The sequence below is a fragment of the Neophocaena asiaeorientalis genome, unplaced genomic scaffold, assembly GCF_003031525.2.
Source record: "Neophocaena asiaeorientalis asiaeorientalis breed wild unplaced genomic scaffold, Neophocaena_asiaeorientalis_V1.1 scaffold54, whole genome shotgun sequence".
Taxonomy (NCBI): domain Eukaryota; kingdom Metazoa; phylum Chordata; class Mammalia; order Artiodactyla; family Phocoenidae; genus Neophocaena; species Neophocaena asiaeorientalis.
This window is the reverse complement of record NW_020174938.1, coordinates 1,715,277-1,737,471: the sequence shown is the minus strand read 5'-3', so window position 1 is coordinate 1,737,471 and position 22,195 is coordinate 1,715,277. Positions and strand designations below refer to the sequence as shown.

Below are 22,195 nucleotides of genomic sequence, written 5' to 3'. Positions count from 1 at the left end.
AGGCGAAGAGCTGTCAGTGGACCGTAGCGTGGTTCAAGTCTGGCTCGGGAGGCGACTCTAGCACCTCAACATGGGAACAATAACAATAACAACGACAAATTATTGTAAAAATACCTTCTTTGCTTTACCCCCCTGTTTGAGCCTAAAATAAGAGAACGAGTGGGACAGAACGACTGCTTACCTATAAGGGACCCTATTAGTAACTATTCTTATACCACAAGCCCGCAAGCATTCAAAAATTGAGTCCAACCACTTGACGTTACAGAGAAGGAAACAGGCTCAGAAATTAGATTCCTTGCTGGCAATCGAAGCTCTTTTCACCTAATCCCCAGTCCCAGGACTCACCTGGGTATTTCTGGTGAAAGGCCCTCCCCCAGTCCCTACAGGAGGCGGTTGATTAAATTCCAAGACTCTTAACGTCTAATCTGGCTTCACTAACTGCATTCTGACCTTGAGCTCCTGGGCAGTGAGACCACATTCTCCAGGCCTGAATTATCTCGGTGCCACAAGGAGTTAATGAGACAAGTCTCATTATCTCTTGTTATCCCTCATTCTCTATCCCTGGGTCTGAGGAAAGAAAAGATGGACATTCACTCTCCACTTCCTGACTCTAGGCCCTGTCTCCAGGGTGTCAGTATTGGCCCTTCTCTGTTTCCTACCTAGCAGTGCTTTAGGGGGTATGAACCTGGCTGGGAAAATGATAAAAAAGCTTTTTTTCAAAGCACCTGTCCTCAACTTCTCCCACCAACCTAACGAAAGGACACCTGGGGAAGGTTTCGCCTCTTTGATTTCAATTAATATTCATCAAATCTCCAAGAGCTGGAAACTCAGGATGAGGTCAGGACTCCTATAATTAAGAAAGCACTGGGAAAAGAATCTAGAAAGAAGTGCGTATATGTGTAACCGATTCACTTTGCTGTGCAGCAGAAGCTAACACAACAGTGTAAATCAACTGTACTCCAATAAGAATTAAAAAAACAAAACAAAAAACTATAAAAACTTGAAAAAGAAAAAAAGAAAGCACTGGGCTGGGAGTTCCGTAGCAGTCCAGTGGTTAGGACCCGGCGCTTTCACTGCCATGGCCTGGGTTCAGTCCCTGGTGGGGGAACTAAGATCCCTGAAGCCTTGCGCAGCCAAAAAAACAAAACAAAACAAAAAACCCACTGGGGTATATGGCAACTGAATCCCAACTTGTCTCTGCTGTCAGTCTCTCCACTTGGCCTACAGGACCTTAGATTGGCTACAGGAGTGTTGCGTGTTTTTGTTGTTGTTGTTTTCAGAAACAATTATGACCATAATTTATTATGTGCCACTGCATGCTACAAACTATTTATTATCCCATCTAAGCCTTATAACATTGTTGTGAGATAAGTATTTATCCCTATTTTATGGATGAAGAAATAGACTCAGAGGACATTGCCCAAGAATCACACAGCTGATAAACAGTAGTGCTTAGTTAGATTTGAGGCCAGTTTTGTCTGACTCCAGAAATTTTCTTTCCCCACCACCCATAAAGGTAGGCTTTGCTGGCTTCCCAGCAAATTCTGAATCCCCTGCTACTTTGAGGGCAGTTCTAAGCCCTCATCACCTGTTTTAGGTTTTTTTTTGTTGCTGCATACCAATTTACCACAAACTAAACAGCTTAAAACAATATCCATTTATTATTTCCCAGTTTCTGTAGGTCAGTTATGCCTTCATAGCATAACTGGTTTTCTACTCAGGGTCTTCAGACAAGACTGAAATCAAGATGTCAGCCAGGACTGTAGTCTCATCTGGAGCTCAGAGTCCTCTTCCAAGCTTGTTTAGGTTGTTGGCAGAATTCAGTTCCTTACAGTGGTAGGACTGAGTCCCCATTTTTTTCTTGCTGTCAGCCAAGGATCACTCTCAGGGCCTTACCACATGGACCCTCCATAGACCCTCTCACAATACCACCACTTATTTCTTCAAACCAGCAGGAGAGTATCTCTGACACTTCACCCTCCTTTAAAGACCTCATCTGATCAGGTCAGGCACATCCAGCGTTCTCTCTCTTTTGATTAATTCAAAGTAAATGGATTACTGGGTCCGTGTGCCGCAACTACTGAAGCCTGTGCACCTAGAGCCCGCGAGCTACAACTACTGAAGCCTGTGTTCCTAGAGCCTGTGCTTTCTCTAGTTGCGGCAAGCGGGGGCTACTCTTCGTTGCTGTGAGCGGGCTTCTCATTTCGGTGGCTTCTCTCGTTGTGGAGCACGGGCTGTAGTGTGCACGGGCTTCAGTAGTTGCGGCACGCAGACTCAGTAGTTGTGGCTCACGGGCTCTAGAGCTCAGGCTCAGTAGTTGTGGCACACGGGCTTAGTTGCTCTGAGGCATGTGGGATCTTCCTGGACCAGGGCTCAAACCCGTGTCCCCTGCTTTGACAGGCGGATTCTTAACCGCTGTGTCACCAGGGAAGTCCCAATAAATTTATAAATTTATATTAAAAAAAGAATAACAATAGAACCTACTTAATAGGTTATTGGGAAGATTATATAAGATAATGCATGTAAAACACTATGTCCTGGCTGGACATAGCTCAATAAATGGAGCTCAATAAATGGTGAGTGTTGTATTCTTCTGTTGTAAATTATAGAAAGTTCTTTTCCCAGGGCATGGCAGGTTGTGAGACGAGGGACAAGGCATGGAGGTGGGGGGGGACAAACACACCATATAGATTACCTGGGAATCAGGGAGAAAGGGTGGCAGGAGCCTTCAAAGGTGATCCTGTGGGGGGCCAAAATACAGTATGGGTAGGAGAGCTCTAATGGTACTTTTTCATAATTAATTAATTAATACTTATGTAATTTCCTAAATTATTTCTTTTATGATCAGAACATCATTAAAGGATATCATTTTTGATTGAGATATAACTCACATACCATAAAATTCATCCTTTTAAAGTGTATAATTCAGTGTTTTTTTGTATACTCACTATGTTGTATAAGCATTATCATTATCTAATTCCAGGACATTTGCATCACGCCAAAAAGAAACTCCATACCCGATGGCAGTCACTCCCCATTCCCCCTACCCCACCAGCCCTAGGCAACCACTAATCTACTTTCTGTCCCTATGGATTTGCCTATGCTGTACATTTCATATAAATATGAATGTTATTTCATCTGGTTTCTTTCACTTAGCATGTTTTCAGGGTTCCTCCATGTTGTAATCAGTACTTCATTCCTTTTTATGGCAGAATTATACTCCATCATATGGATATTCCACATTTTGTTTGCCTATTCATCAGTTTATGGACAGTTGAGCTATTTCCACTTTTTGGCTATTATGAATAAGGCTGCTGTGAACATTTGCGGACATGTTTTTGTGTGGACACGTGTTCCATTATTTTGGATATATATCTAGGAGTATTATATGGGTTATAAGGTAAGTCTATGTTTAACTTTTTGAGGAACTGCCAAGCTGCTCCAAAGCAGCCTACATCATTTTACATTCCTGCCAGCAATGTAGGCAGGTTCCATGTTTTCCACATCCTTATAAATTTTCTTTTAAACAAAGAAAGCTGAGTCTTTGTAGCTGTCTGAACTGAGCCCCACACCCCCAGTTTCCAATCAGGAAACAGAGCCCAGGGCAGGGGTACTTTGTGTTCTGAGTTCATTAGCTGCTCTCCTAAAGGTTTCTTCCTGTGTCCCCCAGCTCCTTGAGCCAAGAGACTCTCTTTTCCAGCACCAGCTGTAGGGGGCAGCTCTCAACAGTTCTTGAATAGTTGAGTTTCTCTCCATGGCTGAATGGGAAGGGAAAGAGAAGGGGATTTAGCTTTGGGTCTCTTACAAGTGTGAGTGCCGCTCCTTCTATATAGTATCTCAGGGACTAGGCAACCTTGATTAATCATCAAAATCACCTGAGGATCTAATTGAACTGCCCATTTCCAGGTCCTTCCTGGGATATTCTGATCCCGTTGCTTTGGAGTTCAACCCCGGCAATCTGTATTTTTTAAAAATTGAGGTATAATTAACATATAACATGCAATCTATATTTTTAACAAGTGCCCTAGGTGATTCTGATGATGAATGATTGGGAAGCCTGGTATTGTCCCCACAGCGATCTGTCCCATTTCGTAGATGAGAAAGCTGAGGCTCAGAGAAGAATTAACTTGCTCCAGATGAGAGTCAGCCTCATTTCCTGCAAAGCCTGTTCAATATGACACCAGGCTTCATATTTGCTAGCAGAAACCTGCAGAGACCCTCTGTCCATGCAAGACTGGACCTTGGCAAACACCCCATATTCCTTTTCCCTATTCCCACTGAAGGTGGTGGGAATACCTATTGTATTAGTTTCTTAGGGCTGCTTTAGCAAAGTAACACAGGCTGGGTAACTTAAAACAACAGAAATGTATTCTCTCATAGTCTGGAAGATAGAAGTCCAAAATCAAGATATCTGCAGGACCATGCTCTCTCTGAAGGCTCTAGGGAAGACTCCATTCTGTACCTTTTTCTTACCTTCTGTTGTTCGCTGGCGACCTTTGGCATTCCTTGTTTTGCAGCTGCATAAACTCCAATCTCTGCCTCCATCTTCACATGCCATTCTTCCCTCTACGTGTCTGTCTCTGTTTCTTCTCCTCTTTTTTTTTTTTGCGGTACGCGGGCCTCTCACTGCTGTGGCCTCTCCCGTTGCGGAGCACAGGCTCTGGACGCGCAGGCTCAGCGGCCATGGCTCGTGGGCCCAGCCACTCCGCAGCATGCGGGATCCTGCCGGACCGGGGCACGAACCCACGTCCCCTGCATCGGCATGCGGACTCCCAACCACTGAGCCACCAGGGAAGCCCCCTCTTCTCCTCTTCTTATAAGGATATATTGGATTAAGGACTCGTCCTACTTCAGAATGACCTCACCTTACATACTAATTACATCTGCAAAGACCCTATTTCCAAATAAGGTCACATTAACAGGTATCAGGGGTTAAGCCTTCAAAATACCTTTCGGAAGGACACAGTTCAACTCACAGTATCTATAATAGTCAGCAGATGTCAGAATCCTCAAGTTTGATATCACCATGGTGACCCTTAGCTTCTTCAAAGAGAAGGTAAAACCCAAGGGCCCAGACGGTGGGGATAGGGGATAAGCAGTGGTGGGGAAAAGGGGAACATTTGGTCACTGTTTATGGGGCTGGACAGTTAAGGACTTTGATGTGGCATCAGAACAGTTCAGAAATCTGGTTCAGCCAGTCTTTACTCACTCAGTCAACAGCTCTCTGTGGGCTTCCTGTGTTCCAAGATCTGGGTAGGGAGCAAGGCAGGCAGGATCCATTCAATCATGGCTTATGGTTTACTGGGGTGACTGACAACCAGAGGTTCACAATAATGAGGGCACAATTATAAACTAAGGTCTGTGCTCTGACAGGAAGAAACCTGGTGTCACCAAAGAGACCTTCCTGTGACTATATTCCCTCCTTCTTTTTCTTCAATTGCCCTTCTCTCTGGGAGGCCTGTAGGTATTTCAACATCTCAGTGAAATAGAGGGGACTAGAGAGTCCCTAGTGGCTAGTATGGGTATTGCAATGATCCAAACTGCAGAACTATGGAGTGGGGGCAGGGACATGAAGGGAGCTGGTAGGTGAGATGGGTGTGGCAGGGTGGGAGTGTCTGACCCAGGTCTTCCCCCAACTGTACAGTGAACATGCCCTGGCACATTCATGGGCAGTGGACAAGAGCTTCTAAAGCTTTTACCAATTTAAAGCTGTGGACCCCCCTACCTCACTCCCCTTCCCCACCAAAATCCATCTATTGTTTGATGCCAGGAAGGCAGGCTAAGTCCTGGCCAAGCTAGGGTTAAAGCCACAAGGAGAAACCCTTCTCTATCCTGGCTGTAATGGCAGTGAAATCCTACCTAGCCTGGGGTAGCTCTCATATCTGTCCCCATCTCTGTCCCCACTCCCACTGTCCCATCTCCTATCTCCCTGCAGTATATGGAATGCAGTCAGGCCCCTTCCAATCCACCTCCCACCTACACAGGTGCCAGAGGGATCCTTCTCAAACATCAGTCAGACCAGGGCACTCCCTGGCTTCCACTCCCTGCCCCGGGAGGCTCCTTGTGACCTAGATCCCACCTGGTATTCCAGTCCCACCTGCCTCTTGTCATGCTTCCTTCAGACACTTGTGGCTGCCTCAACACCAGACAAGCATCACCTCTCTGTGTTCTGCCTGGAATTCCCTGTCCAGTCCTGTCCAGCTGGCTAATTCCTTCTGATCATTGGGGAACCGGCTCCGTCAACACCTCTGAGTGAATTAAATGCCTCTTCTCAGAGCTCCCTTCTCCCATTATCACTGCATTGTGCTGTAACTTTCTTTTTTCTCTCTCCTAGACTGGGACATCGTTGCGGCAGAAACAATGTCTGATTATTCTGATTCTTCCACCCCAGTCCCACCCTGGGCCTAGACTGAGACTTGGCATAATAATGAAGTCCCTCGAGGTCCAGCTGGTGGTCCACGGCCCATCTGACCACATGCTCTGGCCTTGGATGATACACATTTATGTTCCCAAATGGATTTTGATTGTGTGACGGGACAGTTTTGTGGGTGTGAGTTTTCACTGTCACCCCTAGCCTGGAAGTGCCCCAAGGCAGGGCCCAGGAAGCTCTTGGTTAGAGGCCACTATTGGAAAGATGAGGTCTCACGGTTGTGGTGGTGGTAGTGGGGTTTCCCACTCCCTCCCATTCTGCCACTAGTCAGTTCTCAAAGTGAGCGTCTCTTGAGATGCTCCCCTTGCCACTCCTTGCCTTACTCCAGCACTTCTCAGGTTCCCACCTTAGCCTTGGGCGTGGGGATGTATAGGGATATCTGTCACCTTCCTTTGGAGCCTGCTCCTGGGTCAGCAGGGCCAGAGGGTCCAGTAAAGCAGGGGTGGGGAGCTCACAGGTGCTGGGTTCCACTGGCACCCATGAGCACCTATCAAAATCCTGGGAACTGAAGCTGCTGGGGTAGAGTAGAGGTGCACAAAAGAAAGCCAGTTTCATAACCTGCTTTCTAGCATGGGGGCAGAAACAGCCCACATGTGAACAGGTTAACGCTCTGAAGGTTGGGAAATAACATGAAGGGGACTTACCTGACCCAAGGCATCAAAAGAGAGTCTCTTCTTGCATAGTCCTGGTGACCCGGCAATCAGGACTTCAGACACTGGTGGTCTTGGAAAGTTGGCCATTTTCCAGAACCAAGACCAGTCTCTCTTAAGATCCTACCATGCAGGACCTCTTCCAAGTTTTATCATGTACTTTAGATGCAGACGCCCAGTGCCAGCCCAGGGCACCTTAGTTGTCAGGATAGTTTACGTTCTCTCCACACTTCTTGGGCCACCACCGAGAGTCAGACAAGCACACCCAAACCCCTTGGCCCTCCTAGGGACTTATCAAGAACAAGAAATTGGGGAGGGCAACCAGTGTCAGAATCTGTATGGCAGGGCTCTCTGATCCAAAGCTGAAGCCGAGATAGGGGGGTGGGGGTGGACTCCCCAAAGAGCCCCTTCTGTCAACTGCAGAAACCTACCTCTTGTTACCAGCAGGATTTATTTCAGGTTTCTGCCTACCAAGTGACTTACATACTTCCCCATCTCCTCCTTTGCAAGGATGCTGTTAAGTTGCAAGGGGGAGGTCCCCTGAGATCCCAGGGCTATGTGCCCCCCGCTGCTGCCACCCTACCTGCTAGAGTGCTTCCAGTACACACAGCACTCTCTCCACCCTCCCACCTTACTTGGAGTTGGGCAGAAAGGCTTATAAGGCCATTATCTCTCAACAGACAGCTGTGCAGGGCTGGAGGCAGCAGCTTATCAGGGAGCCTGCAGTGATTCACAACCCAAGTCCCAGCTTCTCTGCTGAATAGTAATTTCCAGCAGTGGATTTGCGCTCCGTCTCTCCTCCCCCTCTCCCAAGGGTGTGCTGTCCTTTCTCAGAGAGAGAAAGCAGTGAAGGGTGGACCCTATCCATGGGGATGGGGGGGCTCTGTGCCAGCTTTCTGGATAAGACTGTCTATTGGCAAGGAGGCTACAGGTTTAGGGACCCCAGTTGGATCTGCCACCCTTGGCAGTGACAGAAGAGTTCATCGATGCTCACCTTCCTTCCCCATCCAGAAAAGCAATGTGCTGTTCCCTTTCCCTTAGTAGTAATGTGTAAGGTGAAAATGGTCCCCTTCTGGCCACAAGCCCTTAAGCTAGAGCCAGCCAGGGAGGGCTGAGAAAGAGGGAGAAGCCAGGGACTGGGTAATGTGCCCCCTGCACCATTTTGAAGCTGTCCAGTTTCTGTGCCTGACCCCTAAGACTCCAAAGGCTAAGGATCCAGGCTGGAGGGGACTGACACAAGGGGGCAGACCAGAGCAGTCTCTGCACAGGCAACTGGTTAGGAAAAAACCCAGGGACAGAGCCATTTTTGTGTTTGTTTTATTGGAAGCAAGACTCCAGCTGTGGGGCTCAGGGGAGGAAGCATGGGAAGTTCTGTCCTGGGTCTCTCCCTCTGGGCCAGCATGGGGAAAGGGGGATGTTAAAAGAGCTAGAACCTATGGAGATGCCCCTGCCAGCATGATCTCAGGATGCTCCTTAAAAGCAGGGGAAGGGAAACGAAAGGAAACTGTGTCCTAGGTGAGGGGCACAACAGGCCACCCCCACAACTCATAATCTGCTGCCCTCAGGCGTGGTTTCCAACCCCTTGCCCTCTGCTGACAGTGGTGGGGTGATACCAAGAGCCTTCCTCAGCTTCCACCCTCCAGGCCCACTTCAAGAATCCTAGGTGCCTTTAACCCTTGGGGGTCCTGAGCAAGGCTCAAGAGTCCCACTGCCCACCATTCCCTCCCTAAGGAAGGTCCCCGTATGGTTCAGAAAAGCTGAAGGTGCAGTTCTGTGTCGTCAGTCCACATAGGTGAACGAGCAACCCCACCATGAAGCTTCCCTGGGGTCCCCTTCTTGTCGCCTTGGGGTCCATGCTGCCAGGTCGTGGGTTCCAGAGTACCAAAGCATGAAAGGCTGGAGGTACATCTCAAGGTCGAAGCTCTGGAGGTAAGATCCAGCCCACCTAGGTGGCCCAGAGGCCGGAGCTCTCAGGCGGTCTGGTCCTCTTCAGCAGCACCTGGCTCAGGTTGTGACCGCTTCGCAGAGCCTTCTCCAGCTGCGGGTTCCCCTAGACTCCTCTTGGACGTCGATGCAGCTGGCTGGGACGAGGGGCCAGGATGGGGGATCGGGGGCTGGTAGCCGGGTTGGCGCGGATCCAGTGAATCCTTGGAAAGTAGGATGGCGAGGCTGGGCACGTTCTTAAGTACACTGAGACTGGCGGCTGGCTCGCCAGGCTTCTGACCAGGCGTGGGCTCCGGAGGGAGGCTCTGCCACACTTCGCGCACGCTCCGGTAGCGCAGCCGCGTGACCTGATGCAGACCCGCCAGGCGGCGCTTGAGGATCTCGGCGCACGTGACGGTCTTGGTGGTGGCCCGACCGCAGCCGCTGAAGACGATGGTGCGCGTGGCTGGCTGCGCCATGCTGGCGGTGGCGAAGGCCAGCAGGTTCCGGATCTTACTGCCCTCCTTGACCCGCATGTGCACGGCGCCCGGCGCCAGGTCTGCGAAGGGGCCCGAGCCCGGGCCGCCTCCCTCGTCCCCGCTCCCCACCGGCGCCTCCTCTGAGTGCACCTTACGGAAGTTCTCCATGCGCCGTCGTTGCCGGGACCGCGGGGACGCAGGCTTCGCCATTGGGCCGCCTCAGCCCCGGGGCTGCATGGCGGCGGGTCGCGTCTGGCAAGGGCCGGCCGGGGTAAGGGTGAGGGAGCTGCGTGGACGCTGGCGAGCGGGCTAGGACGGTGCGATCCTCGTCTTCCACTTCTCTCCACTGGGCGCTGCTCTACTCCGCGCTCTCCGCGCCTTTGGCTGAGGCCCCGCCTGAGAGCCTAGGAGCCCCGCCCCTACCTCCAGGCCCCGCCCCTAACTCAGCCAGCCCAGCTGGGGCCCCAGCCTCACCAGCCTCTCGGATCCAGTCCGGTCGTCAGCTACACGGGCGTGAGAGCTGCGCGCACCGTGGGGCGCCGTGGCAGCGCTAGGGGGTGACCTGTCAGATGAAGTTTCCCTGTAATCGCCATCAGCCCTCCCAGAGCCAACCCTGATAAACGGGCAACCTAAATAAAAACTGCGTCTGCAGGGCAAACGGCGCTTCGACCCGGGTGCCCGAGCCCTTCCGCGTTTCAGCTGAAGGCCACCCCTTGTCCCCTCCCAAGGAGAGATTTCAAAGCGGCCTGCTGTGGGCTGCACCTCTTTCTCCCACTCCTTGGCGGAACCCCCCACCCCCACCTTCGTCCCTTCGGCTCCCGAGCCGCTATTCTCCACTCAAGGACAGCCCTGTGCACCGTCAGCAGACTGCGGGAGGCGCTGTCTCCGGCTCCGCTCCGCGCCTGCCTTCGAGGACTGCGTCGCGGCGTGGTCCTCGCAGAGCAGCCGGAGACTGAGGTCTCAGCCTCTCCGTGCCTGACTGGTGCTGGAGGCTCCTGGACGCCCGCACACCCCTAGGGTGTGGAGACTGAGGCTCTGGGCCAGGCTGTTCCCTGAGATGAATGGGAAGAGAGCAAGGAGACCATTTCTCAAAGGGAGTTAAGCTCCCTCCATCCATGCCTGAAAGTCGAGTATTAGGGCTGCATGCTTTAGGGTAAGCCAGGCATTGTTCCCTGCTAAAGTGGGTCCCCCTTTTTCTCAAGTGGAATTTGTTGTTAGCCTGGCTCGCTGAGACCCAGCAGGGTCCTTTTTCAGAAAGGAGACTGGGTGAGGGCAGGTTTTGAGAGAGAAGGGAGGTAGGTGGAAGTTGAAGCCCCGGGGGCATTACGAAGCTACTGGGTGCCCCTCCCCGGGAACTCCGCAGGACTGAGGGAGTGGCCCCGGATCTCCTGCCAGGAGAGATGAACAGTGAAGGGAGAGGTGAAGTTGGGGTTGTTGATGGACTGATGAGAGGGAGGGGGTTTGAGAAGGAGCTGGACCCTCCCTAGAACTGCCCTAGCGTCTCGCTCTTCATCCTTCCAACCCCTCGCGCACGCACAGAACCGAGAGTGGGCCAGACCTGATCCGGCGGGAGTGACTACGACGGGGCTTGGCGGGGAGGAGCGCAGAGAGCTGCGGCGGGGGGGAAGCCCTTGAAGTGCTGGGGGCATGACAGTGCCCGGGGGAGCTGGGCCCCAGTCTTGAGACGGGGCTGCCGGGGTCCCCCTCCCTCCCCTCGCGTCCTCCTCAGCATCTTATATCTCCCAGCTCCCATCTTATATCTCCCAGCCTTCCTGTTTGGAACCCGGGGCTGACCCCATTACCGCCCCTTGGGAGTGACTGGAGCAGGTGGACCTTTGAGCCCCAGCGTACGAATGACCAACCGCCTCTCGGATCTTCTGCTCGCATTTTGGGATCAGGGGCCCTCGAGGTCGCGTTCCCCTCGGAACCTGTATTTCCGTCTCGCCAGCTCCCGCGGGCCCCACAAGGAGCAGCCGTAGGGGTCGGAGGCACAGCAGTCCGGAGAAGACACAAGAGTCTGCAGCGCGTGGCGGGGCGCAGGGAACCTCAAGCTTTGTAAGACTCGGGCAGTTGTGGGACTTAAAGGGCATGCGTTTCTCTAGGCCTGAGAAAAAGTCCCCGAACAGCTGGAATCTATGTTCGAACGGGTTGGTTAGGGAAGAAGCGAGCTCTCCATCTACGCGGGTATGCAAGCCTAGGCTGAACGTTCACTTGGAGGGGATTACGCGGGGGTCTGCAGTTTGGAGAAAGGGGCCTGGGAGCTCCCAGTTTACGTCGGGTGAGAGTGAGGCCGTTATGCGTCCGCCTGAGTTGGCCCTGGAAAGCGCCCCACCGCCATCCCCCTCCACTGCCGCCAGCTGTGGAAGTCTCGATTCACTTCGCTCCCCAGTCAGTGAAGGGAGACCGCGGAAAAGGCCCGCATCCCCTCCCGTCCCTCCCCTCCCCTTCCCAGCTCCCTCTGCAGCACTTAAAATGTAAATGTACTCCGTGATTAGCCGCCGGGTCGCTAATTACCGCTGAAGCCATTCATTACACTGTCAGCGCGCGTCGTAGCCAGCCGGCTGTGCGCTCCTGCCGGGCCGCGGAGTGGCAGGGCCCGGTGGGGAAAGAGTGAGGGATGGGAGCGGGGGCGGGGGACTCGAGGAGGGGAGCGGAAAGATTTGAGGTGGGGCAGGAACTGTGAATGAGGGGAGCGAGGTTGGCAGAGAGGACGCGAGGGCGGGAAAGGGGCCAGTGTGCTCGATGGTGACGTGCGGGAGCGGGGCGGGGAGAGCGGAGAAATGCACAAGGCAGTTAGGAATGGAGGCGAAGGAGAGGTAGCGAGGATAGCTGGGGAAGGGGGCGCTGTGATAGAGAAACCGGGATGAGGAGAGGGGCGAAGGCAGGATGCGCTGGGGGAGGCAGGGAGGAACCGGGAGGACAGGGCGGAAGAGGTTGGGAGGGGAGTAGAGGGCTCAAATCTGGGAACGTGGGTAAATAAATGTGAGCATCTGTGGCGCACACTCCGCGACAGTTAGAAACGTGGACAGTCAAGACTTTCTGTTAAAAAAGTCGGGTGGCAGCTATCCACACAGTAGGACCACAAGTATTGTTTTTTTAAAGTTCGGGAGTCTGTTTCCGTGTGTGCATGTTTATAGATGTAAATGTAGTTTTCAAATAATTTTAAAATATCTGCAGAAAAACAGCACACTGCATCTGTTACCTCTGAAGCCACATTTTGTGGGCCTCTCTAAGGAAAGAACTACTAAATATGAATACAAAATTAAGCCCAGAGTTTTAGAACAGTCTGTGTAAGTGAGGTCCTGACCTTGAAGCCTGAGCTTCATTAGTTTCTTTTTGCCTCTTTGTGACCTTGGGCAATTTGCTTAATCCTTATGCCTTGGTTTTCTTAGCTGTAAAATGGGGCTAATACAGGAACCTGCCTCATAAAGTGGTTGTGAGACACATAACAGTATTAGAACCTTGGCTGGTAAGTTCTCAGGAAATGTTGGCTAATGTTATTTTTCATACATTATTTGTGATTAAAATAAATTTTAAAAATTTAAAAAGGGAGGGGGAGGAAGAAACCTGGTGAAAATGAAAAGAAATGGGCAAAGCCTTGGAAATAACAGTTTTCCTAATATGTTGGGGACTAGTGAGTGGCAAAGTAGACTCCTTTCACCCTCCAAGGAGGTGGAGGGGTGACTAGGCTGGAGTCCAAGCCTCGCCAATGCAGCACCAGCCCCTGATCTGCAACGGGACCTTTCCAGCAGTACATCCCGCCTCTCGTGGACAAATCGCCTGTCACCCCAATACTGGGAGAAGATCCCTGGTGCCGGGCAGGTCTCTTCCTCCTCTGTCTCCAGTGGCAGGAAGAGGATGGGGATCCCCTAAAACTCCTGGTCCTAGTCCCAGCTTGTCCAGGCAGGGGCTTGGGGGGATGCAAAGGAGTCAGAAACTAGCAAGTTAGAGAGGGCCAGAGGGAGGTCAGATTTATCAGGAACCCACCAAGGGCCCAGCATTGGGCCAGGTACCCTCACATCTATTCCCTGATTCAACCTTTGAAATCTTCCTTTCTATCATTGTTTGACAGATGTGGAAACTGAAGCACGGAGAGATTAAGTAACTGGCCCAATATACCACAGCTAGAAAGCAGCAATCACAGATACCTAAATGCAGGTGTTCTACCTCACCTGAGTTTAGGAAAAAAAGAAACTTCTTAATGATTTGAGCTCCCCAGTAAACGTGTGAGTTAGTTTTGGGGAGAGAGGCAGTTCCTACAGTGGGGAAGATGTATTGGTTATCTATTGCTGCATTAAAAATTACCCCAAAACTCAGTAGCTTAAAACAAAAACATTCATTCTCTTACCCAGTTTTTTGAGGACTAGAAATCCAAGAGCAGCTTATAGTGGTGGTTCTAGCTCAGGGCCTCTCATGAGGTTGCAGCCAAGATGTCAGCTGGGCCTGGAGCATCTGCTCTCAAGCTTACTCACATGTTGGTCAGAGGCTTCTGTTCCTTATCACATGGATCTCTCCATAGATCTCATGACAAGCAGCTGGCTTCCCCTGGAGCTGAGAGAGAGGGGGAAAGAGAAAGGGAGGGAGGGAGGGAGGGAGAGAGAGGGAACAAGCATGAAGCCACAATGCCTTTTATGGCCCCACCTCCTCTGAAGGGGAATCTGGTTCCAATTCTTGAAGGGAGCAGTATCAAAGAATTTGTAGACATTTCAAAACCGCGACAGAAGGGGAGTATTTGGGAGGCAAATTCAGGAGGAGAGGGAATCAGGACTCAACATATCGAAGCAAATATGTGGAAAGACTTTGAATCAGGAGAGCTGGATTTATTTGTTTATTGTTAAATGGATGTAAGAGTGACAACTTCTCCGAGATTGTTTTTGGTCATGGGCATAAGAGCAGTCACTGCTCTACAGGGCTCTCCTGGAGGTTGAGTAGGATTATGGCTATCAGAGCTCTTTGTAAATTTAACACTGCTAGGCAGTGATGCCTGGAGGTGAGCGTGGCCTGGGAGAGAGTTCTGCTATAACAGACAGGTACCTCCTCCATTAGACTGAGTCCGGGGCCCTGGGCCAGTGCTCTGATTCTAGCTCCCCATCCTTGTCTCCGCCATAGTCCAGCCTCCTCACCATGTTTCACTTCCATCAGTGCTTTTCCCCTTGGGCCAGCCAGGATAGGACCCAGGAGTCCCAACACCACCAAAGCCTCTACCTTCAGGCCACTCCTCCTGCTGTGCTGGCTGTGGCCCCACAGATGGGGAACAGGGGTTTGCATAGCAGACCCAGTGAGTGCTTCTCTTTGCGGACAAGAGCCATTAACCTAGCATGAAATTCGCTTGCTTTTCTAGCCAACAGGCCAAGTCACCTGAGTCCTGGGGTAAGAGGGTGTATGTGAGACCTAGAGTGAGTGAGGAGAGGGGTCTGTAGGATGGGGAAAGGAGAGGCAAAAGAAGCCACTGGAGCTCCTTCTCCATCTCTTCAGGAGTGGGTGCTACCGCTAGTCGTCCACCTTCCTTCCAGATTCCAGAGGCAAGTATAGTAAAAGCCACTCACCTGGGCAAAGTTAGAGTTCCCAGGAGAGTGCTTGTCCCCAAAAGACTTCCCAAGAGCCTGCTGGGATGCCTGAAATCCCCCGTTATTTCTTCCACCTTTAGGTCAGTTTTGCCCTCTGAAGATAAGGTTATGCTCCTAATTCCAAGGTGGGAATTGATCAAAAACAAAAGAATCAGCATGTTTGAGAACCTTGGGGTGGGAGGCAAGTATAGAGCTGATAAGGTGTGGGAATAGTTACCAACTCTAGCGGACACTTACTTTGTGCCGGACACTCACACATATTAACTCATTTCATACAACAGTGAAACCACCACCCGTTTCGTAAGTGAGGTAGAGCCAGATCCAGAGTCAGTATGGCTTGAGCCTGCTCTTAATCATGGCATTAGACCATCTGCAGGAGAAAGGGGAAGCAGAGCAGAAAACCACCAGCTCTAGGCCTCCGCAGCTACCCACAACGAAGGTCCTAGAACTCCAGGGTAGAATTCTGCTCTGCCAGGTGCTTGCCTGGGATGGGGGGGTGGGGGGCACCAGGGCCGCTCTTCCTCCTCCCACTCTGACCTGGGCCACAGCTAGGGTGCTTGGTTTATGCCTTCCCAGAATTACAATTATCCTTCAGGGATGCACTGAGTTTTTCTACAACTTACAAAATGCTTGCCCATCTAACACACATGAGCAGCTGGTGAGGTGGTTAAGAGCATGGACTCTGGAGCCTGACTGCCTGGGTTTGAATCCCAGCTCTGCAGTTTGCTAGCTGTGCTCTTGGTCAAGCTATGGGACTTCTCTGGGCCTCAGTTTCCTCTATTGTAAAATGGAACCTATAAGGATGATAATAGGACTTACTTCTTGGAATTGTCTCAGGTTATGTCCCAGTACCTCCATGGGATCATCACTCCCACTTTGCAGATATAGGCTAAATCCCTTGTCCAAAGACTCAGCTACCGAGCAGCAAAGCTTGTAGGCAAACCTGGTGGGTGGGGTTAAAAAAATTAAAAAAGAGAGAGAGAGGCAGAGCAGAATGTCAGCCCTCATGGGGCAGCCAGAGCTGCTGGGCCCCAGCTGTTTGTTGACAGGTAGGAATGCAGACCCAGTGGTTTTGTTTTGCTTCTGTGTGATTTGACATTTTCTGCTTCATTTCAATGGGGAGTGGTTGTATCAGCTTTTCGGAATGTTACATGCGTAGATCCCTTCTCCCATCACATCCTGTCAGAGTCAGGCTTATAATAAACTGTAATTTTGTTGCTGTAGAGGCCCCTAGGTTTTGGAGCACTGGGAAGAAGCCAGGAAATAGTGTCTTCTTCCCTGCACCGCCTCTTTTCCTGGCAATTGTCCCTTCCCCACCTCCTCATGGTGGTGAGAATGGAAGCAGCTCTCTTCACATAATACTCCTGTCACCACCATCCCAGGGTTCATCCCAACTGGGGTTCATCCCAGTTCAACAAGCTAGTTGGTCAAATCCAACTTTATGGCCATGAGGGTCCCCTGTCACCACCAGGTAATTCATTGTCTTCCCTTCTCTTGAGTAAGAGATGAAGTTAACCAAGTGTGCCTGCCCTCTATTGTTCTGAATTGAATCACAAGGTGCCTTGTGCATACTGTCCCAGAAGATAAATTTTACATATTTCAACAAGGGAAAAGAGCATATTTTGTTTGCAGAATCCCTGGGAGAACCCTCTCTCTGCCCAGAAATCATGCATACTTGCTGATGAATGACCTGCTCAGTGAACCTTCTTTGGGAAAGATAATAGTTGTGATTGGGTGTCACCAGCTCCCATCATTTCTGCCTCCAGGGAAGCCATGGGAACAGGCAGAACTCCCCTTTCTAAAGCAGTTGTTTTGTTGTATCCACAGATCTTCACTCTGGGTATTGGCACACCTTTCAGATTCTTCCCTGAAGTTCAAGTGAGCAACACAGGTCCAGTGTTTTCAAAAAAGAAGGCCAGGGACTTCCCTGGTGGTCCAGTGGTTAAGAATCTGCCTTTCAATGCAGGGGATGTGGGTTCGATCCCTGGTTGGGGAAGATCTCACATACTGTGGGGCAACTAAGCCCTTGTGCCACAGCTACTGAGCCTGTGTGCTCTAGAGCCCGCACCCCACAACTAGAGAGCCTGTGTGCCGCAACTAGAGAGTCTGAGCACCACAACTAGAGAGAAGCCAGTGCGCCACAACAAAAAGACCCTGCATGCTGCAACAAAGATCCCGCTTGCCTCGGCAAAGACCCAACACAGCCAAATAAATAAATATTAAAACACAAACAAAAAAGAAGCCCAAATTTCATATTTTTGTGTAACAGTTTAGGTTTTTAAATGTTTCAGTTAACTGTTGCTGGCTAACAAATCACCTTTAAACTTTCTTTTTTTAATATATTTATTTATTTATTTTTGGCTGCGTTGGGTCTTCATTGCTTTGGGTGGGCTTTCTCTAGTTGCAGTGAGCGGGGGCTACTCTTGGTTGCAGTGCATGGGCTTCTCATTGTTGTGGCTTCTCTTGTTGAGGAGCACAGGCTCTAGGTGCGCAGGCTTCAGTAGTTGTGGCACGTGGGCTCAGTAGCTGTGACTCGCGGGCTCTAGAGCGCAGGCTCAGTGGTTGTGGCGCATGGGCTTAGTTGCCCCGCGGCATGTGGGATCTTCCCGGGCCAGGGCCCGAACCTGTGTCCCTTGCATTGGCAGGCAGATTCTTAACCACTGCACCACCAGGGAAGCCCCAAATCACCTTAAAACTTGGTGGTTAAAAATAACAATGATTTCTTGTTTCTAATGCTTCTGTGGTTTGGCTGGGCTCAGGCTGGCCATTCTGCTCCATATGGGTCAGTTGGGTCACTCACTCATAGACCTTCAGCGGGGAGCTTGACCAGGGCTGGAACACTCAAGATGGTTTCATTCACATGTCTGGTGCCTCAGACGGGGTGGCTGGAATGGCTGGGGGTGCTGGATGGACCTGTCTCCACATGATCTCTAGCCCAGGCTTATTTCTTAAGTGGCTTGATCCCAAAAAGATGAAAATGGGGGCTTCAAAGACTCTTAAGATCTATGCCCAGAAGTCACACATTATTACCTCCTTTGCATTCTATTGGTCAAACTAAGATGCACATCTAGCCCAGATTCAAGGTGCAGGAAAATAAATTCCACCTCTTGGTGGAAGGTCTGACATGTATATACAGGCACGGGAACCATCTCTCTGGACAGTCTACCATATCATCTAACTCCTGTCATTAAAACACACATATCTGCAGGTCAGTGTGGTCCACAGATGTAACTTCTACTTGAAACTTTTAAGAAATTCACCGGAAATCCTTCATGACCAGGGGCATTTTATGACAGGAGGTAGGGTGGGGATTAGCAGGAGAAGGATACTCTGGGCTTTCTCTGGTATTCATGAAGCCTTTTTTCATTGGAGGAGATGAAGTCAGAAGCTAGGCACTGCCCATGTCTGACTATTATTACTTCCTTCTTATTAACCTACTTTGGGACTACTTCCATCCATGAGCCTGAATCCCAAAGCTCCCCAGTTATAACCTGGAGGGAAGAAGGCTAAATGATTGTTAGGATTTCTTTAAATACCCTGGCAGGTACATCCGCTTTTGCCTAAGATTTGTCCCCTGCATCGGCAGGCGGACTCTCAACCACTGCGCCACCAGGGAAGCCCTCATTGCAGGATTTTAATCCGGCCTGTTTTGATTAGGTTAGTACTTTGAAATGCTCACTTAGGATGCTAACATGCCTCTGTTCCAGTTACCAACTGCTGCTTGACAAATTATCCAAAATTGAGTTGTGTAAAGCAATAATTTATTATGTTCACAGATCCAGTGGGACAGGAATTTAGGCAGGGCAGCGAGGGTGGTTTGTCTCTTTCTTGCCCGTGTCTGTGGTTTCAGCTAGAAGACTCATATGAAGGCTGGGGGCCAGAATAATCTGAAAGTTTTCTTACTTGCATGTCTGTTGGTTCTTGCTGGCTGTCAGATGAAAGCCTCAGATCTCCATGTGTGCCTCTTCATGTGGTCTTTCTTCTTAGAGTAGTTTGAGCATCCTCACAGCATGGCGGCTGGATTCCAGGGTGAGCATCCAATGACAGAGAGAGCCAGGCATAAACCATATCGCTTTTTATGACCTAGCCTTGAGTGTCACACAGTGTCACTTCTGCCATGTTCTGTTTACCAAGGAAGTCACTAAGCCTTTGCCCAGGCTTGTGGGCAAAGGAAGTAGACTCCATTTCTAGATGGGGAATGGCAAAGTTCTGGAAGAGCATGTAGGACTAGAAATATTGCTGTGGCCATTTTTAGAGAATATAATCTGCCATGGCCTTAAAGAGGCATTAATTCAGTGAAACCACCATTACATCCAAAATCTGCACTCCTCCCTCCTCTGACGTCATCTCCCACCACTCTCCCCTTTACTCATTCCATTGAAGTCTCACCAGCTCCCTTGCTTTCCCTCAAACACAATGAACACACTTCCATGTCAGGGCCTTTGTACTTGCTGCTCCTTCTGCCTGGAATGCTGTCCCTCTGATATCCCCCTGGCTCTCTCCCTCATATTCTACAGTCTCTGCCCAAATGTCACCTCTGAGAGGCTTCCCTGACCACCCTAATATAACAAACAAACACAAATCCCCCTACTTCAGTCTCTATTCCCTTCTTTGGCTTTATTTTTCTTGGTGACATTTATTGCCTAACATAATTATAGTTTAAAAATTGTTTATTACCTGTCTCCTCCCACTAGAATGTAGGCTCCATGAGGGCAGGGACTTTGTTTGGTTCTCACCTGCATCTCCAGCACCCAAAACAGTGTCTGATACTCAGAAGGTGGTCAATATTTGTTGAGTGAATGAATGATAGGCTTCACTGGGTATGAAAAATCAGCAACTCACTCCCAGGACATGGTCTAAAAGAGTGTTTCTTAAAGTGTGATCCAGGGATCTTTGGAGGTCCCTGGATTTTGGTGGGGAAATGGAGGGAGGGAGGATCTGTGGGAGCAAACATTTTTGGGAACACTAAGATATTATTTGCCTTTTTCATTCTTCTTCTCTCATGAATGTACAGTGGAATTTTCCAAAGGTTGCATGACATGTGATATTGCAACAAATTAAATGCAGAAACAGATATGGGACTCCAGCTGTCTTCCATTAAGCCAGACACTAAAGATGTCTTCAAAATAGCAAAACAATGCGCTCTGCTAGTGGGACCTCACCAGAACTTGACCATGCTGGCACCCTGATCTCAGACTTTCCAGTCTCCAAAACTGTGAGAAATAAATCTCTCGTTTAAGCCAAAACAAAACAAAACAAACAAACAAACACACAATGCCACTCTTCTCACTACTTTTTTATGTGTGTTTGTTTTGGAAAATATAATTATTTTAAATAAAATTATGTTAACATGTAATTTATTATTATTATTTTGAATGGACAAATACATAATTTTTTAAAATGTTTTAAGTTATAATACAGTAAATATTGGTAAATAACCCACATTTGTAAAGTTCTATGGGGTTAATAAAAAAAAATCCCACAAGGACTCAGAGGCAAAAAGTATACAAGTCAATTTTCACTGCAAAGTAAAGGAGCTGTTACAGTGGAGGATTACTGGACTGAATGTCACTATTATGACATAGTATGAGTGTGTTTTGTGTTTGGTAGTTGCAATCCTTGTTGCTTTTGTTGTGGTCATCCAGTTACAATGCTTGGTGTCAGTTTATTTATCTCTTGTAAAAATAAAATACAGTGTGTGTGTGTGAAAAAAAATTAAAAATAAAAAATGTTTAAGAAAAATAAAATAAAATTCACTGATTAAAAAAAAGTTCTATGGGGTTAATAATTTTTAAGAATGAAAAGTGGTTCTGAGACTAAAATGTTTGAGAGGGTAGGAAGCAGAGAAGCTAAATTGTTTTCCATACTACAGAATTGGGGAATATGGAGCTGATCATCAGCAGTTCCAGAGAGATGAGGGCTGGGAGGAGGCCGAGGGGTCTCGACCCAGGGAAGAGTTGAAGTGTGCAAAGGAGCCAAGCATCACGGTGGCCCATGTACCCATGGAGGAACAAGACCAGAGCATCAGGATCTGAGTTCAGGAATGACCAAAAATGTTCTAGAGATAGTCAGGTATGTTATTGACTGTTTATTGTTTTAATTGATCCAAAAAGATTTAATTTGTTTGAGGGAATATGCATAAAAGATTGTTATTTTCATAGTAATTTACATATAATAACAAAAGAATAAAGCAACCAGATCCTTGAAATCACAAGCGAAAAGCATAACGCTGGTGCAAATTTTCAGTTTCTAAAATTAAAAGCCAAGCAAGGAAAGTAATATATATATTTCTTATTAAATAATGGGTGGCCATAAAATTATCAATTCATGAAAGGAAGGCTGACTTATAGCAAACTAGCTCTCAAGAGACTGATGAATAAACCAGACACGAACTGTCAAAGCGTCTGGCAGTCACATCCTCTGACTGATCACACCCCTAAGAAAGGTCCATGGGAGGCCAGGTAATGACCAGAGTTATGACTGATGGCTCTTGAGTCAGAGCAAGGGAGTTTGTCATATGACTTACCAGTTACCCTTCCAATAAATACCTTTTCTGCTCACATTAGCCAGAGTTGGCTTCCTCACATTTACAGCCAAGAACCCTCGGTTGATCAAAGCATCTTAAACACACATGGGATACTTACTGCCTTGGGAGTGGCTGAAATCACCGGGGGATATGAGTTAAACAATAGCTTGAGTGCGCTAGGGACAGAGGAATAACAATTTTGCTTTTCCTTTTGGGAGATGTTTGAAAGATAAATAGAAGAAAGAAGAAGTTGAGGGCACTGAAGGAAGAGGATAATTGATGGATTAAAATCCCTGAAGAGGCAATAAACGAAATTGAGTTATTTGTAGTGAGGTGGATGAACCTAGAGTCTGTCATACAGAGTGAAGTAAGTCAGAAAGAGAAAAACAAATACTGTGTGCTATCACATATATATGGAATCTAAAAAAACCCCAACGTTCTGAAGAACCTAGGGGCATGCAGGAATAAAGACACAGACATGGAGAATGCACTTGACACGGGGAGTGGGAAGGGTAAGCTGGAACGAAGAGAATGGCATGGACATATATACACTACCAAACGTAAAATAGATAGCTAGTGGGAAGCAGCCACATAGCACAGGGAGATCAGCTCGGTGCTTT

General features: G+C 49.0%; 1 protein-coding gene across 1 annotated transcript; it reads right to left on the bottom strand.

The window, feature by feature from the left end:
- Nucleotides 1-8,381: 8,381 nt before the first annotated feature.
- Nucleotides 8,382-9,874, bottom strand: RPP25 (ribonuclease P/MRP subunit p25). Its single transcript, XM_024761792.1, has one exon. The coding sequence runs from the start codon at nucleotides 9,690-9,692 to the stop codon at nucleotides 9,051-9,053; it is 642 nt and encodes a 213-aa protein (XP_024617560.1). The 5' UTR covers nucleotides 9,693-9,874; the 3' UTR covers nucleotides 8,382-9,050.
- Nucleotides 9,875-22,195: the final 12,321 nt, after the last annotated feature.

What these genes read in the sequence shown, in the direction of transcription:
- RPP25 (XM_024761792.1), bottom strand. Translation starts at nt 9,692, where the DNA reads ATGGCGAAGCCTGCGTCCCCGCGGTCCCGGCAACGACGGCGCATGGAG.